Source organism: Thermobia domestica, chromosome 5, assembly GCF_964235325.1.
Source record: "Thermobia domestica chromosome 5, izTheDome1.hap1.1, whole genome shotgun sequence".
Taxonomy (NCBI): domain Eukaryota; kingdom Metazoa; phylum Arthropoda; class Insecta; order Zygentoma; family Lepismatidae; genus Thermobia; species Thermobia domestica.
The window spans coordinates 28,592,964-28,607,422 of NC_137458.1; the positions used below are offsets into that span (position 1 = coordinate 28,592,964).

At 33.2% G+C, this 14,459-nt stretch overlaps 1 protein-coding gene across 1 annotated transcript in view; it reads right to left on the reverse strand.

Annotated features, from left to right (window-relative positions):
* The window catches only part of LOC145685020 (serine protease inhibitor 42Dd-like), an 87,687-nt gene that overhangs the window by 892 nt on the left and 72,336 nt on the right, over nt 1-14,459 (reverse strand). The window contains exons 3-8 of the mRNA XM_081757360.1: nt 13,032-13,150; nt 9,755-9,937; nt 9,302-9,515; nt 7,216-7,430; nt 3,252-3,437; nt 606-741 (exon numbers count right to left, since the gene is read on the reverse strand). Of these exons, the coding sequence (XP_081613486.1) occupies nt 606-741; nt 3,252-3,437; nt 7,216-7,430; nt 9,302-9,515; nt 9,755-9,937; nt 13,032-13,150 (1,053 nt within the window). The remainder of the gene's footprint in view (nt 1-605; nt 742-3,251; nt 3,438-7,215; nt 7,431-9,301; nt 9,516-9,754; nt 9,938-13,031; nt 13,151-14,459) is intronic.

A 14,459-nucleotide genomic window follows, 5' to 3' on the forward strand; every position in this document is an offset into this window, starting at 1 on the left:
GAAACAAATTTTCAGGTGATGCAAGTATGATCACATAAGTTGGAATGCGCTGAGAGGAGATATTTATTTCTTTTTCGCCAAATAAGGAGAAGTGAAGGAGTCTGGAGCGATTTTTATCACAACCACTAGCACACACACACACACACACACAAACGTACATGTATATGCTTGCGAAGAGAAATTTTCTTAGAATATTTTCATACGAGGTTTATTTAAAAATTAAATTTTTGCGCCGATTTCTTATGGCACTACCAGTAGTATCATAAGTATGAAAAATACAAGTCATTGTCTAAGGCGTATCTTCAGAACACTGTGCTCATTATTCTTTATTGTAGGTTATTTTTTCTTCTTATTGTACCCTAAACTTATTGTAGTTGTTCGCACGAAGTTTTTCTTCTTTTTTTTTTTTTAGAAGAAAAAAAAATCATATTGATGAAAGAGGAAACAACCAATTATTTAATACACCATATCCTCTATAGATGTACGTTATGAAAAAACTCAGTTTATCGATTTGAAAGTCGGGATTTTCATTATTCTCACCTTAACAATGTATATCAAATATATTGTTCTTTGAACTATTGCATTATACTGTGATGTTTCCTTACCTGACGCAGCACTCGCTGTGGTTCCTTCTTCATTTACTTGAATCACTGCTTTATGAATAACATCTGACACATAAATAGGATCAGGAGATACATTGGGCAGATTAGCTGAGCGGGTAAAGAGGTCTACTATCCCCAGCTAAAAATAAAATACAGAAGACTTTAAACTTCTTTTGTTTTCACATACTGTGTAATGACAGCTATATTGATTTTTTTACTTACTAAGATGATTAATCGACTAAATCTGGTATAATTTTCTTCAGCAACTATTAATGAGTTCTAATATGCTCCTTATGTTAATAAGGAAAATATTTGGACACTAATCAGAGAGAATAGAGGAAATGCACTGTGGCTTAATGAGAGCATTCATTTTTAAGTAAGGGGTTCCAGAATCGGTACCAAGTAACGTGAATTTGTAGTGCAGAACATCGTATCTTGGTTCTTCCATATTCTCATTCCGTTACTCATTTTAGCTGCGTATTTTATCATACAGGATGTAATTTCGGATATTAAAATTTGATTTAATTTTTGCGAATCGGACACTAAATTTTTGCAGGATTTCGACACTAACAAATTCCGAAATGTCATCACCTCTCTTTCTAGGAGAGAGAAGCCAGGAACTGCTACTCGGGCATATGCCTGCCTTATACTTTAAAAATACGTTCGCAAACTTTTATAGGAAAGTTAAATAACTACTACATTGAGGTATAACTTAGATTTATTTCCGAAATTATAAAATTGTATTTTAACTGTAGAGTTCAGAGAGAGGATATTCAACTTAGATCTAGGAAATGTAAATGAACAAAGAAAGAAAAGAAAAGTAATTAACATTACGAAAAGAAAGAAACTGGAAAGCAGTAACAAGACGAAACATGTAGAAATGTTGTAAAACATTTGTAACTTTAAATGCTTTCATGAAATGCCGAATAGAATCCACAATCTGTCGAAATTTTACTGACTAATGCATACTGAGCAAAGACGCAGGTGAAAAATCTCAGCTTGAGAAGCAAGGAAGGCGAAAGAGAACAAACCACAAATGAGGTAGGACAAAGAGTGCGATGTACTTCAGACAACGATCTCATATAAATACTGAACTTAAGGCATTGGAGATCAGATAGAAGCCGATTCAGTTAGATTGAGGAGACCATCGGAGCAGTCCGATTTACCTCTCGACTTACACCTGAGCTACTACGACCGGAGATAAGTCTGGGAACAGTGAATCTAGAGTTAGACTAGAGACAGTTCGACTTCTAGTTCATTATTCAAAGTGATCTTATACCATAAGATTAGAAGATTGATAACAGCAAATCTCATCCGTTGCAGAACAGAATAGTAATAAGAAGACATCACGGATTAGTCTTAGCTCATAATATGTTATTCAGTCAAGCAATTCTGTGGATTCTTACTGACATAATTGAAACATCTACACATGAATCATCAAAACGTAATCAAACATCTTTCAAATACCTTAACTTTTGTATTTAATTTTCATGAGAATCAAAAATACCAAATAAACTTATTTTTTCTCGATATTTGCCGCTCATAACGGACTGTGAGTGGAACCACTTTCTCTTATTGGTACCAATTTCAGAATTTTATTCTTTCTTACGCCACTCACGTACGTTTCAGTAAGGGAAAGGAAAAATATATATGAGCCTATATTCGTTGTGTTAATAATTAGCAATTTTTCTGTGCTGTCTTAGTTTTATTTGACAGTCAATAATTTGGGAGTCACTTGTTACGCTCTCTCCTTAAGAAAATTATTACTACAGAACTGCGCACGACTTACTTAAAGAGTTTTCTATCAAAATTGAGGACACTTCAAAACATCTACACAAAACGTCCTCTCATATTAGTGTTAATTGTTACCGAAACTGCTCCACCAAGAGCACTAGAGCGTACTTGTCTGTTTTGGAAAAGTTCTTCAAAGTAATTGTTACTTCCTCCAGGTAGGAATGGATGGAACAGCGTGTTGTCATAGTGAAAACTTATTGCAAATGTATTGAATGTTGTGAATTTTTATCCGTACAGAAAATAGATGACGAGCATGCGCTATTTAGCGCTCTGTGACTACTAACCAGAATAACAACAGATGAAAATCATGTAACGTTCAGTGCTGCCAACTTACTAGAATAGAAATGGCGGCCATTTTAAAAGTTGTGTTCTTTATATTAAACCCTTCACATTCAGAATCTCAAGATTAGATTGAATTTCCACTTGACCACTAACCACAAAGACAACAGATGAAAATCGTGGAACATTCAGTGCTGCCAACTTACTAGAATAGAAATGGCGGCCATTTTAAAAGTTGTGTTCTTTATATTAAACCCTTCACATTCAGAATCTCAAGATTAGATTGAATTTCCACTTGACCACTAACCACAAAGACAACAGATGAAAATCGTGGAACATTCAGTGCTGCCAACTTACTAGAACAGAAATGGCGGGCATTTCAAAAGTTGCGTTTTTTGTGGGACACCCTTTACATTAAAAAATCAGAAATTAGCTATGTGGTAACTTAAAGTATGTTATTACTTCAATATGAGTAATCGATTATATGGTTAAAATTAGTATTAGTCAAGGGAAGTACTGACAACTGAAATGTATTAGATACTACTAAGTTGAAATGCAATTGTTCGTTGCGCATACCTGCTTCAATGATTCTTCAAGTTCCATTCTGTTCTGGATTGTAAACCTCGGAATAGTAACATGAATTGGAGTTTCTTCCATTTCAGATAACACAAACTCCAATGGCACTGTTCTTAATTGAGACAAAACTTGGTTGATATCAGATTTTTCATCTGGTAACAACAACAATAGAGAAATTTCGCGTCCCTGCAAGAGAAATCAAATTATATATAATTTGTATATTTTTTTATTAGTCTGACAATTTTAAATTAATGACAAAGACATTGAATTATACGAGGGGTATCGCAAAGTTTTAATTATCACCATGAACTAATAGAGACAATATGTTGAGTTTTACGTTCTTTTTTAAGACTTCTCTATATAATCTCTGTACATAGTTACACATTTCTTTCACCGTTTTAACCTGTCGAAGGCCGTCACTGTAGAACTCTCCAGATTACATGAAAAAACATTTGTTCCATCTTCATTATGACGTCATCTCTGTTATGAGAATTTGTATCCCGCAGTGGATTCTTCATCTATGGTAACAGGAAGAAGTCGTTTGGTGCCATATTAGGTGAATAGGGCGAGTGTGACAATACTCCAAAACCATATCTAGCAGCTTCCACTGACGCTGCGTGGAATGCATAAGTGGAAGCATTGTCCACAATGAGATAGATCCCTTTGGTGAGCATACCGTGACGTTTTTGCTTCACAGTATCTCGTAAACTTTCTAGAAATCACAGTGGTATGCTAGAGACAGTAGTCTGTAGTCTAAAAGTAGTCTGTAAGTATGACACGACAGCCCCAGAAAAATGAGAGCATGACATTACCAACAGACATTTGCACCTTTGCCTTTTTGATGGGAAGTAAAGAGAAGTGCTTCCACTCCTTGCTAATTTCTTTTTTGTCGGAATCATACATACAGATTCACCTTGATTCAAAAGATTCAACAAGAAATTCGACATGTCGCGAGGAGTCAGCAAACGGGAAACCCAATATGCTGACTCCATAGACATATGCAATTCTTCGTGAATTATTTCCCACACACTACCATAACTGAGTCTACTTTGGTGCATGATGATATGGATGATTATTCGTCGGTCTTCCAGGATTAGTTCTTCCTTTTTTTTTTTTTTCATTTTGGGGTCATCGTCGGTGATTGGCTCATCTATAAGGAACATGTGACCTGTTTGGAAATTCCTCTTCCACCTCACGACAGTGTCATAAAATGGGGAATTACCACCATACACAAGCTTCGTTTCATCATGAATTTGCCGAGTTTCTATTTTCTCCATCTTGCACCTTACTGACAACTAGCGTCACTTGTAAAGAAAGTAAATAACATACCATGAATAATTTTCACTAAATCACACATGTAATGCCTAATGCATACACTGGCCAATCTACATCAAAATCAATCAATAACTTCGGGAGGGATAATTAAAATTTTCCGATATCTCATGCATGCCTTAATGATTCTTGTACTAACATAAAAAAGTATCAGAGTTCTTTAACACCAAAATATTTTACTCGTAAATAAGAAAATAGAATCTTCGGTTTTAGTCCTATTATTATTCCCTTTAGTGAACAAGAGAGGAATGACTAATAAAATCAATTAGTGTAAAAATTGGGAGAGATTCCCGAGCAAACCCACGAACAGGACGTTGCTCCCAAACCTTAATGACTTAAGATAAATCAGGGACTTCTCCTACTAGAGGTAAATGCTTCACTAATCAGCCATTGTAACTCCCAGGTACTAAAGGGAATATTCCACTGTTAAAGGATGGTGATACATAATATACATTAGTAAAGAAATCATTTTTAAGATATTTATGGTTAACTGTAGTTTAATGTTCTACTTGAAAGTATTTAATATACGTACAAGGTTAGTCTACATGATTCATCAGCTTTCAAAGCACTGCTTATTTACAAGTATATTTACAAGTATACATGAGAAAATAGATACACTCACCAAGTTTAAAAAGCCAGCTTCGTGGTTCGCCTGCGACGGTATTCTACAAGATGGCGGCAATGCAGAAGAAAAGTTTTTGTGTGTTAGAATGTACGAAGTGTTACCGTTTGGATGTGTGCCGCGTGACCAAACGCGCACACACTAAACATTTGTAGAATATGCCAGAAACTTGGTGAGTGTATGTATCTTTGCATGTATCACCCGTCTTTGTACGTCGTTTACTTGTAAATAAACTGTGCTCTGAAAACCAATTAATAATTTAGGCTAACCCTGCACAGTAAAAATAAGAACGATTACACAACAAATGTCAGTGATGTGCCGTAAACTATAATTTTACGTCTACGCGATTGTCTACTGTAATCTATACGTAATCTACATTACACCTTTTCCCGTGTAGACTATGTAGACAACCACTATCAAATGTAAGGAAGGATTTCGTTGCTCGTTTGTTCATATTTCCTCATTCAGTTGTTTTGCTTCGGTGCAGTAAAAGATTAGGGAAACGACTAACATATAAAAAGTAGAGGGAATTATCTAATCTGTATATTCTCTCTGCTCTGCACATACCACTTCCTTAGATTTTTCACTTCGAGCACTGCTTTTATAATGAAACTTACAAAACTAATTCTCACCTGTGGGCTTTCAGTCTTGAAGCTGCTGTATTTGCCAATTTTTTCTTGCATATTTTACAAAATGCATAATATTTTTCATTTTCCTTCATCAAGACGAAACTAAGTATTCGAAAGTTACTATTCGCTGGTCTAGGCATTTTATTTTGTACGCAATTTCGCAAGGTAACGACGAAAGAAAGCTCCTTTATTGTCCACGACGCCATATTAAATTACGTGTTGTTGACATATTCTACATAGTCGACGTTGTTTACATTGTCTACACATAGTTGACACGTAAACGTAAACTATCGTTTTTTACGCTTAGACGCACATCTCTGAATGAAATACAAGGTTAAAAGTACTCAGTTTTTCCATTTTTTCGAGATCTTTTATATATCAAAGAATGTTAAAATGCGTGTTCTGTGTAATGTTCTAATAACTAAAATGCCACCGTATAAATTACTCAGCGTCTTTGAGATGATTTTCGTTCTTATCCAGTTCGGCAGCTAAGCACGTGACCTTCAAGTTTTACAATACCTAGGTATAATTTTAAAATTTTCCGCGGGAAAAAGAGAATATCCAAAGGGGCAATACTTATACCAAATGATAGATCTGATTAGGCTGAAGAAAATGATATGGTGAGTGTGAATCCTCGTCTGTAGTTCTAGAGCAAATCTAGGAAAACTTAATTTTTTTTGTAAACATAAAATTTGATGATGTTTAACATCTATTAGGATGAAACTGATGCTGATGTGTTCCTTCGTCAAGTTTTTCATTATTATGTAAAATTTATGTACTATGCATACTTCTAGTTAAATAGCATAATCCTAAGAGTGACACAACATTCCTAACGACTCACGTACTACTTGCACCCTACACGACGTTATAGCTTAAGATGTAATGGCGAATCCATATAGACAACACAGACTATTTCATCAAGCACTGTTTCCTAAATACTGATTTCGTAGAGAAACTTTAGTGTTATTCTTTGTTTCCACAGTGGGGGACGCGGTGGCTCAGTGGTAGAGCGTTCACCTGAGGTCCCTGGTTCGATCCCAGCTCGCGCCGTGTGAACTTTGTGGTGGACAAACACCGTACTCGTGGGTTTTCTCGGGGTTCTCCCGTTTCCTCCCACTTTGTTCATTCCATCATTTCACTCATTTCTCATTATCACCGTCTCCTTTAGCCTAAGTGGCATAAACGTGGGACGTTAAACTTAAAGATTTTTTTTTGTTTTGTTTTCACAATCTTTTGCGAACTTGGGAAGCAGGGACTGATTATAAATATCACTCTCAATATTTAGTTAATTTAAGGGCTTTCGTGTTAAAGAGCATTTTGGATTGATTATAAGCCAGGAAAATTGGTTTTTAAACATTGAAATTACACGCAGAATACTTACGTTATAGGGAAGTTCAATTGCCTGACTATTTAATTGATGTATATAACTATAATTAAAAGTTCCCATTTGATACATCATGTTAGCTCGAGATGGAGCACTATTTTCTACGTAAAAATAATCCACTTCTGTGTTTTGTGGGTCAAATCGTCGATCCCATAGGCCTTTGAAATAGAGAGCATTGATTAACAGCAGTCTCGTGTTGGTGCCTAAACTGCCTGTAATTAGAAAATGAGAAAGAGAAATTGTAGAAATAATCTCAATATATACTTGTACAAGTTGAAGATAACTTCTCAGATACTTGCATATAGAAGTTATTGAATGCATACTTATTATTAGAAAAAAAGCTCCTAGCTTACATCCTGAACTGAGGATCATCTCACCAAATAGTTTCAGGTTATCTCGGGCTCATCCTCGATGAAACTTTTACCACACTTCTACATAAAACTTTTGTAGAAAGTACAGAGCTAGATTAATCTACATTTTATGAAAATTATGTTGGTTAATAAATTAGACACTGAGTGACACAGAAAGTAAAACGGACTTTGGAAATTAGTCCTGAAACGAGTTTGTAGTTGTCAGTGCTACGTTTATTCTTATAAGTTAGCATAATTGTCTTCTTCTCTGTCATTTTTCAGTCAGAATGCATGTTTTATGTGTTTTGACATTTAAGAACTACAACAACTGCAGAAGGGAATAACTACTCTCAGGTACGATACAAGTTTCAGAGTATAACTACTTTCTGAGTCATTCTGTGTCCACTTCGTTAACCAATTTAATGCTTACAAAATATGAATTCAACTTTGTACGCTCTATTAAGATTTTATGCAAAACAGAGGCGCTTTTCATGGATGAACAAAGTGTCTAATCATCTTTTAAAGAGTGATGTATTTGCAGAAAGTACAGTGAAGAAGGGTCTAGAGATGGCCTTAAATGGTTTCGCTATAATGATTTTTAGTTCGGGATGCAATTTAGTAACACTTTTTTCTAATAATTACTGACATAGTTTTCTTTCTATTTTTTCTGATATAATAATTTGAAGGTATTTTTCGTTGATAACATCCAAGATGGGTATAATATTTGTAGATAGTTTCAAGATAGATTGCTTGTTAATATTCCCAGATCATTTGTTGGCATATACGTAATATCTTACAGATATTTGTATCGGTAATATGAGGAGATATTGAAATATAACGGAAACAGTTTTTGCTGCCAAAACTTGTACACAATGATACTATATGTACCTCTTTTCCTCCGCTTTCAAAACGGGAATTTTCAGAAACGTAGGGACTCATGACCACTTATATTTAATGATGAGTGTATATGCAGAATTTTATCATTCTAACTTGAGGGGCTCGTTAGATGGATACTCTTTATTTTCGCATAAATTTGAACCCCTCTGTATCCCGTGAGGATATTTTTTAAAGTAAATGTAAAAATCACAATTTGAGGTATGTGAGTATGTGATGGTTATATTCCAAAATAAATTTCAGATTCCTGGTAAGAGCTCATGTTTTTCGAATCCCACTTTAGCTGTAGATCCACGTTCCATATAGGCTCCATGCTGAAAGGAAAGCTAAATCTTATTCCAACCAACAATCAAACGTTTCAGCCGGTTTCGTATGTTGCAATCTTACATAACACTTACTTTCATTTTACATATCGAAAATATCGATTAGAAAAATTTCGATTTCGATATTTGAGAATATCGATCGATCGATCAATATATCGAAATATTACACAGTCTTATTCCTATAAAGAATTTGCCTAATGTGACGATCCTACTGCAGTCCATACATTTATTATCGCATCCTTGCATCATTCGTTTGTGAATTTCAGTCAGTTCTCCGTTTAGTTCACATAATTCTTATTTCCCCTTGTTGCTGTTCATTTGTAAAAATAGTGAACGCTTACCACACTTTTTTTCATCAAGGCGAAAATTGATCCTGATATACCAATTATTATTATTATTAGCATAAACTTCAAGTTAACTGGCTTCCCAGCCTGCAATATGGGATTTGGACCCTGCAAATTTTTTTTTAAGTGTGATTGATTTAACTGACATTAATGAACAAAGAAAATAACATACCTGGAGAGACAATGCTTCGAATATTCTCCTTTGTAGCTGAAGTTACAAACTGATTAATCTGCCTTGCTGCTTCAGAAGGATCTTGGAAATTTATAGCCTGAATCCCACTCTTATAATAATCATAAAGAGTATATTCATAGTTCCTATTAACTTGAACGGTTTCATCCGTAAAGATCTTATTGGCACTCAAAAGTGTGTTGTCAGCTGTAGAACCCTGTAAAGAGGTACGAGCTTTCGTAATATAGAAGTCAAATATGTTCGATTTTACAATCATATACAAAGAGAAAAAAAATGTATGACTGGACCGGGATCCAAATCTTTGGCGTATCCTGTCGATGAGTTAACCACTATGCAATGTTATTTTTTCCTGTTAAGAAAATCAATGTAATATGCAATATTGCGAAATTTCTCAAAATGCTTAAAGAAAAAAATGCGAAAGGAAGTAATAAGTACCTGGATTTGCCGTAACAACTCTGCATGCGCCTGAGGTGTGATTTCACGATCTTCTGGTAACTGAAGCGTTTTGCGAATTTGCTCTGCTGTAGAACCTTCAGCACCTTCATATATCATTGCCAATAATGTCTCGACGCTGTATGGGGAAAACAAGACATTTTCTGGATGTATGTAGCTTATGGTCTGAAATAATAATAGTAATAGTGAGGGTACATAAGTTATTTGAATTACTTAAGACTACATTACATCGAATGCTTTCTTTATAGCTGTACTCCATACTATTGCGTACAGCAAAAATAAAATAGAATATTTTGTCATTAAGTCTACATATAGACAGTAGATAATGTCAAATGAAGTTATACAAGTAAATTTTTTGACATATACCAATAAATGTTTATTTTCCTCTAACTCCTTAACATACAGCAACTAACCAATCATACACTTTGCTTTTAAATTGAGTAATAGGTAAATTTGGCATGTGTATTGCTAGTTTGTTCATAAATTTTATACGTTGTGTTGTATAGCTATTTTAAATTTTTGATAGCCTGTTATACGATACATCAACTTGTTTCGCAGATCTTTTATTATGTGAATGAATATCTTATCTACATTGCATATCTGACATATTTTATTTTACATATACTAAAACCAATATATATATATAACTATTGTTAATTTATATATATATATATATATATATATATATATATATATATATATATATATATATATATATATATATATATATATATATATATATATAAATTAACAATAGTCATAAGTTTCACCTGACAGAAGAAAGGTTTACAGTGTTCTTTATATGGTGCCTCACTGATTATTCTAATAACTTTTTGTTTTGCAGATAACAGAACCTTATTTATATAGTTACTGTTGCCTCAAAACAATTTTTCATAATCTATAGTACTTTTGAAAAAGCAAAATACTGATCTTATCGAAGAAAGAAATTATTGAATATATCTTGAATAAGATCTTAAGTAATTCAACAGTATGATGTACCAGTCCATTTCTAAGATTATATTTTATCTAGAAAATAATTTATATATGTAGAAAAAAATCATTATCATCTTAAGTTATTGATATTTGTATTAATCGTATATTTAGTAAAAATGTGGGCGTTAAAATGTCTGTTCTCAGAATGTGAACGCCAGGATATTAGTATCGTAGTTCTAGAGAAAAAGCGCTAATTGTATTCAAATATGTAAACTCTTAAGGATCTGAATAAAAAATAAACATGATACTAGAATTTTTTTAACAAGTTGTAAAAATATGCAATGGAAATAAATACTAAAACAGTAAAAGCAATAGTGCTTGAGCTGAAGTGATCTCTAGCAATTATAGAAGTTCAAAAGGAGACAAAATGAAAGAATAGCTTTTGATATCTAAGTACAGTTATTGTTGAAGATTTGTAATGTGAACGGAAAATAAGAGGAAGGCTAGGAATAGTGAAAGAAAGAAAGAAACCCGTAGTTTGTGGATCGCTGAATAAAATGTTAAGTAAAAGTCATTTAGAATATTATGCTGTTTGGAACAAAACTTTCGACATTACGGAAAACAAACAACGAAAATCGACTAGAGGCTTTCAAAATAGGGACTAAAGATAATAAGAAAAGTAGAACGAAATACAAATCAGGAAGTATTGCGAAAAACCATGACTGGAAAAAGAGATTGGATATAATGAAATAGAGAAAACTGAACTAGTTAGACCATGATTAAGGAATATATTGTATTGGAAGAAATTGCTAGAATGTATTGTGGAAGGAAACGGAGGGAGAAAAATCTTGCATTTAATAAACGGTATTTGAAAGAGTAAACCTCACACTAAAAGCAAGAGATTTGTAGATCATAATACATGAAACCATAATGTATAGCAAGTTGGCAGAACAGGTTACTTTAATATGAATAACCTTAATGTATAACAAAACTATTTAAATCAGTTAATTCCACTCAGCTAAAAGCAAATCAGCAATGACTATGGCTTTGCTTACGCATGTGATGGAAATCACGTTTAATGTGTAAAATTTTACGGTAAACTTTTCTAGATGATAAAATGGAAGTTTACAAAATTTAGAATGTAAAGTAGGCTAATTTATTCCCTAGTCTTTATCCGCGCTTGGAATTCAGTTTTTAAGTGAATCGGACTTTTATTATTACATTATTATTTATCGAGTTATTATTATTACATAATTTATTATTTCGAATGACACTTAATTTTCTGCTCGTTTGTGTATGTGCATTAGTTCATAGATTTGTCAAAATTATTTTTATTAGTTCATTTTCAACAATTAAGTTAGTGTCATTATAAATATCAATTATTTACGTCTATATCATTATAAATATAAATATGTAAAATTATTCACGTTTGTTTTATATATAAACTAAATGTATGAAAGATAGAAGTCTTGAATAAATTATTAATAAAAGAAATTTAATAATTATGGTATTGATTGACAAGAAAGATATTAATAAAGTTAATATTGGAATGTTTTCACTGTTATTGTGATCACGAATAGGGAGAAAAGCTTACCATTTTCTTCTAGATAATTTAGCCCGTAACAGTTGTAAAGCCTAGTCAGTGAAGCCAGAAAGCGAGAAAAGATTAACATGATTTGATAGAGGTAATTATAGTGATACATGGACTAATAAAAGAGACAGAGAGGCAAGAACATCAGAATAATAATGAAAGTAACAATATTTTACCTAAAAAAGATAGGATGTGTATGAGAATGGATGATAATATGACGCCGAAAATATACTCCAAAAAGTAGCGTGCGCACCCCTTAAATAATAATACAGATTTAATTAATATGAAATCGTTACAAGAATTTAACGGGATGCATCAGATTAGTCTCTTTTTGGGACGGACACTGCAAGTGGCTGTATTTGTGTTAATGTGTTTCTTATTATATATTTAAAAAAAAAAAACTTTTTGCCATCCCTTCCTTGTGGACTTAATTTCTCACTGTCTTCATGAGTACAAAGTGATAAATGTTTTCTATTCATCGGAATGTTAACTCCAAAATGTTTAAGCTTAAATTACAAATATGATATGATTGCAGCGGAAGTTTCGTCAACACCACTGAAAATAACGGAAGCCATCCGTTAAAATTGGCTGCGTGTACATAAACTATCACGTTTACAAAGTAAATCTTCGACTATTATTTCCTGTTGAAGTTTTTTTAAAAGCTTTTCATTTTCTCAATTATTTACTTTGCTAAAGGTGTATTCGCAACTAATAATATATTTGTAATATAATTACCTCAAGCAGCCGTATGGAAAATGCATTGATGTTTCTACTGAGATCACGAGCTGGTCCCTCAGGGCCTGTTCTTACAGATGTGACTTTTGCTCCTAAACTTAGGCACGTCGTTAGGAACACTAAAGGAGAAAAGAACAGAAACTAGTTACTCATAGTATTTAATGTAGGCATATATCATAATGTTTTCTTAGGTAGAGTAATGTTCACCTGATTTGAAGTGTCGGATATAGAAGGTAAAAATTGGGGGGAGGCAGTCAGAACCCAGACTATAATAGGTATATCATTAATTTACTATAAACTTTAAAAAATATATAAATAAAAGCTTAAATTATTCTTGATAACCAAAAACTGGGCAGCCTAGGCCCCCCGGCCTCGCGCTAGATCCGCCACTGCTGATTTGCATTTCAGTTTCTACACCCTTTTATTACAAAATCACTATGATACAGAATTTCCTTATGCAAAATTAAATCCGGTGCAGTATTTATGTCCCTTTCTGGTAAATCTTCAACCTCACTCGAAAAACAATACAGGTTAGTGATGAGTATTTTGTGTAGGAGGACGAAAACCTGTGAAAAACGTAGGAGGCCACACAACCTGCGAGAAAGATAGGAGCTTCCAGGCTCAAATAGTATAATAATAAACATCTTTTTTGATATCATTTGCATATTATATTTATATTGTTTAAAAATCATTTAAGTATATGACATTTATTTAAAGCAATTTTGTAACAATTCCACCACCAATACAAATAAAGATTGTATTAATCTTCAAATTAAATATCTAAAGATTTAGCTTCCATTTACCTTTTATTTTCCTTAGTACTTGGTACTTTAAGGCAACATCAAACTGTCAGGGAACTGAAGTTTACGTAGGTGCAAAAACTCAGAAGCGAGAGTGTTGAAGTGGGACCCGGGTCCCAACCTCTACTTCGGGTTTTATCTTATTAGTTAAGTACTCTTTCCAGGGATCACAGCCGAACAATACACACTATTCATTTGGGGATGAAGGCCACTTGATTTATTGTTGAAGCTCAATTTATTGTATCAACGGCATGCTATCGTTTAACACTTAAAATTAAAACCGTAAAAGATGCTAACCTTTCGTTTCAATGTTATAAATTAGATATGAATCTATAATGTAAGTTAGATGTATAGTTAGATGTTACATGTATAATGTGTACTTCTGTTAAGACTAGTTTATTGCAGAAAGAATTATTTCTACGATAATTAATGTTAATTTAATATATATATATATATATATATATATATATATATATATATATATATATATATATATATATTAATACCGAATCCAGAATAAAATTTCGGAACAGAGGATGCGATTGTGTCAAAAAGAGGAAATAATTTTTGAGACGTCATTTTACTCCAGGCTTGCCAACCATACGATAATTTACCGTGACACACGATA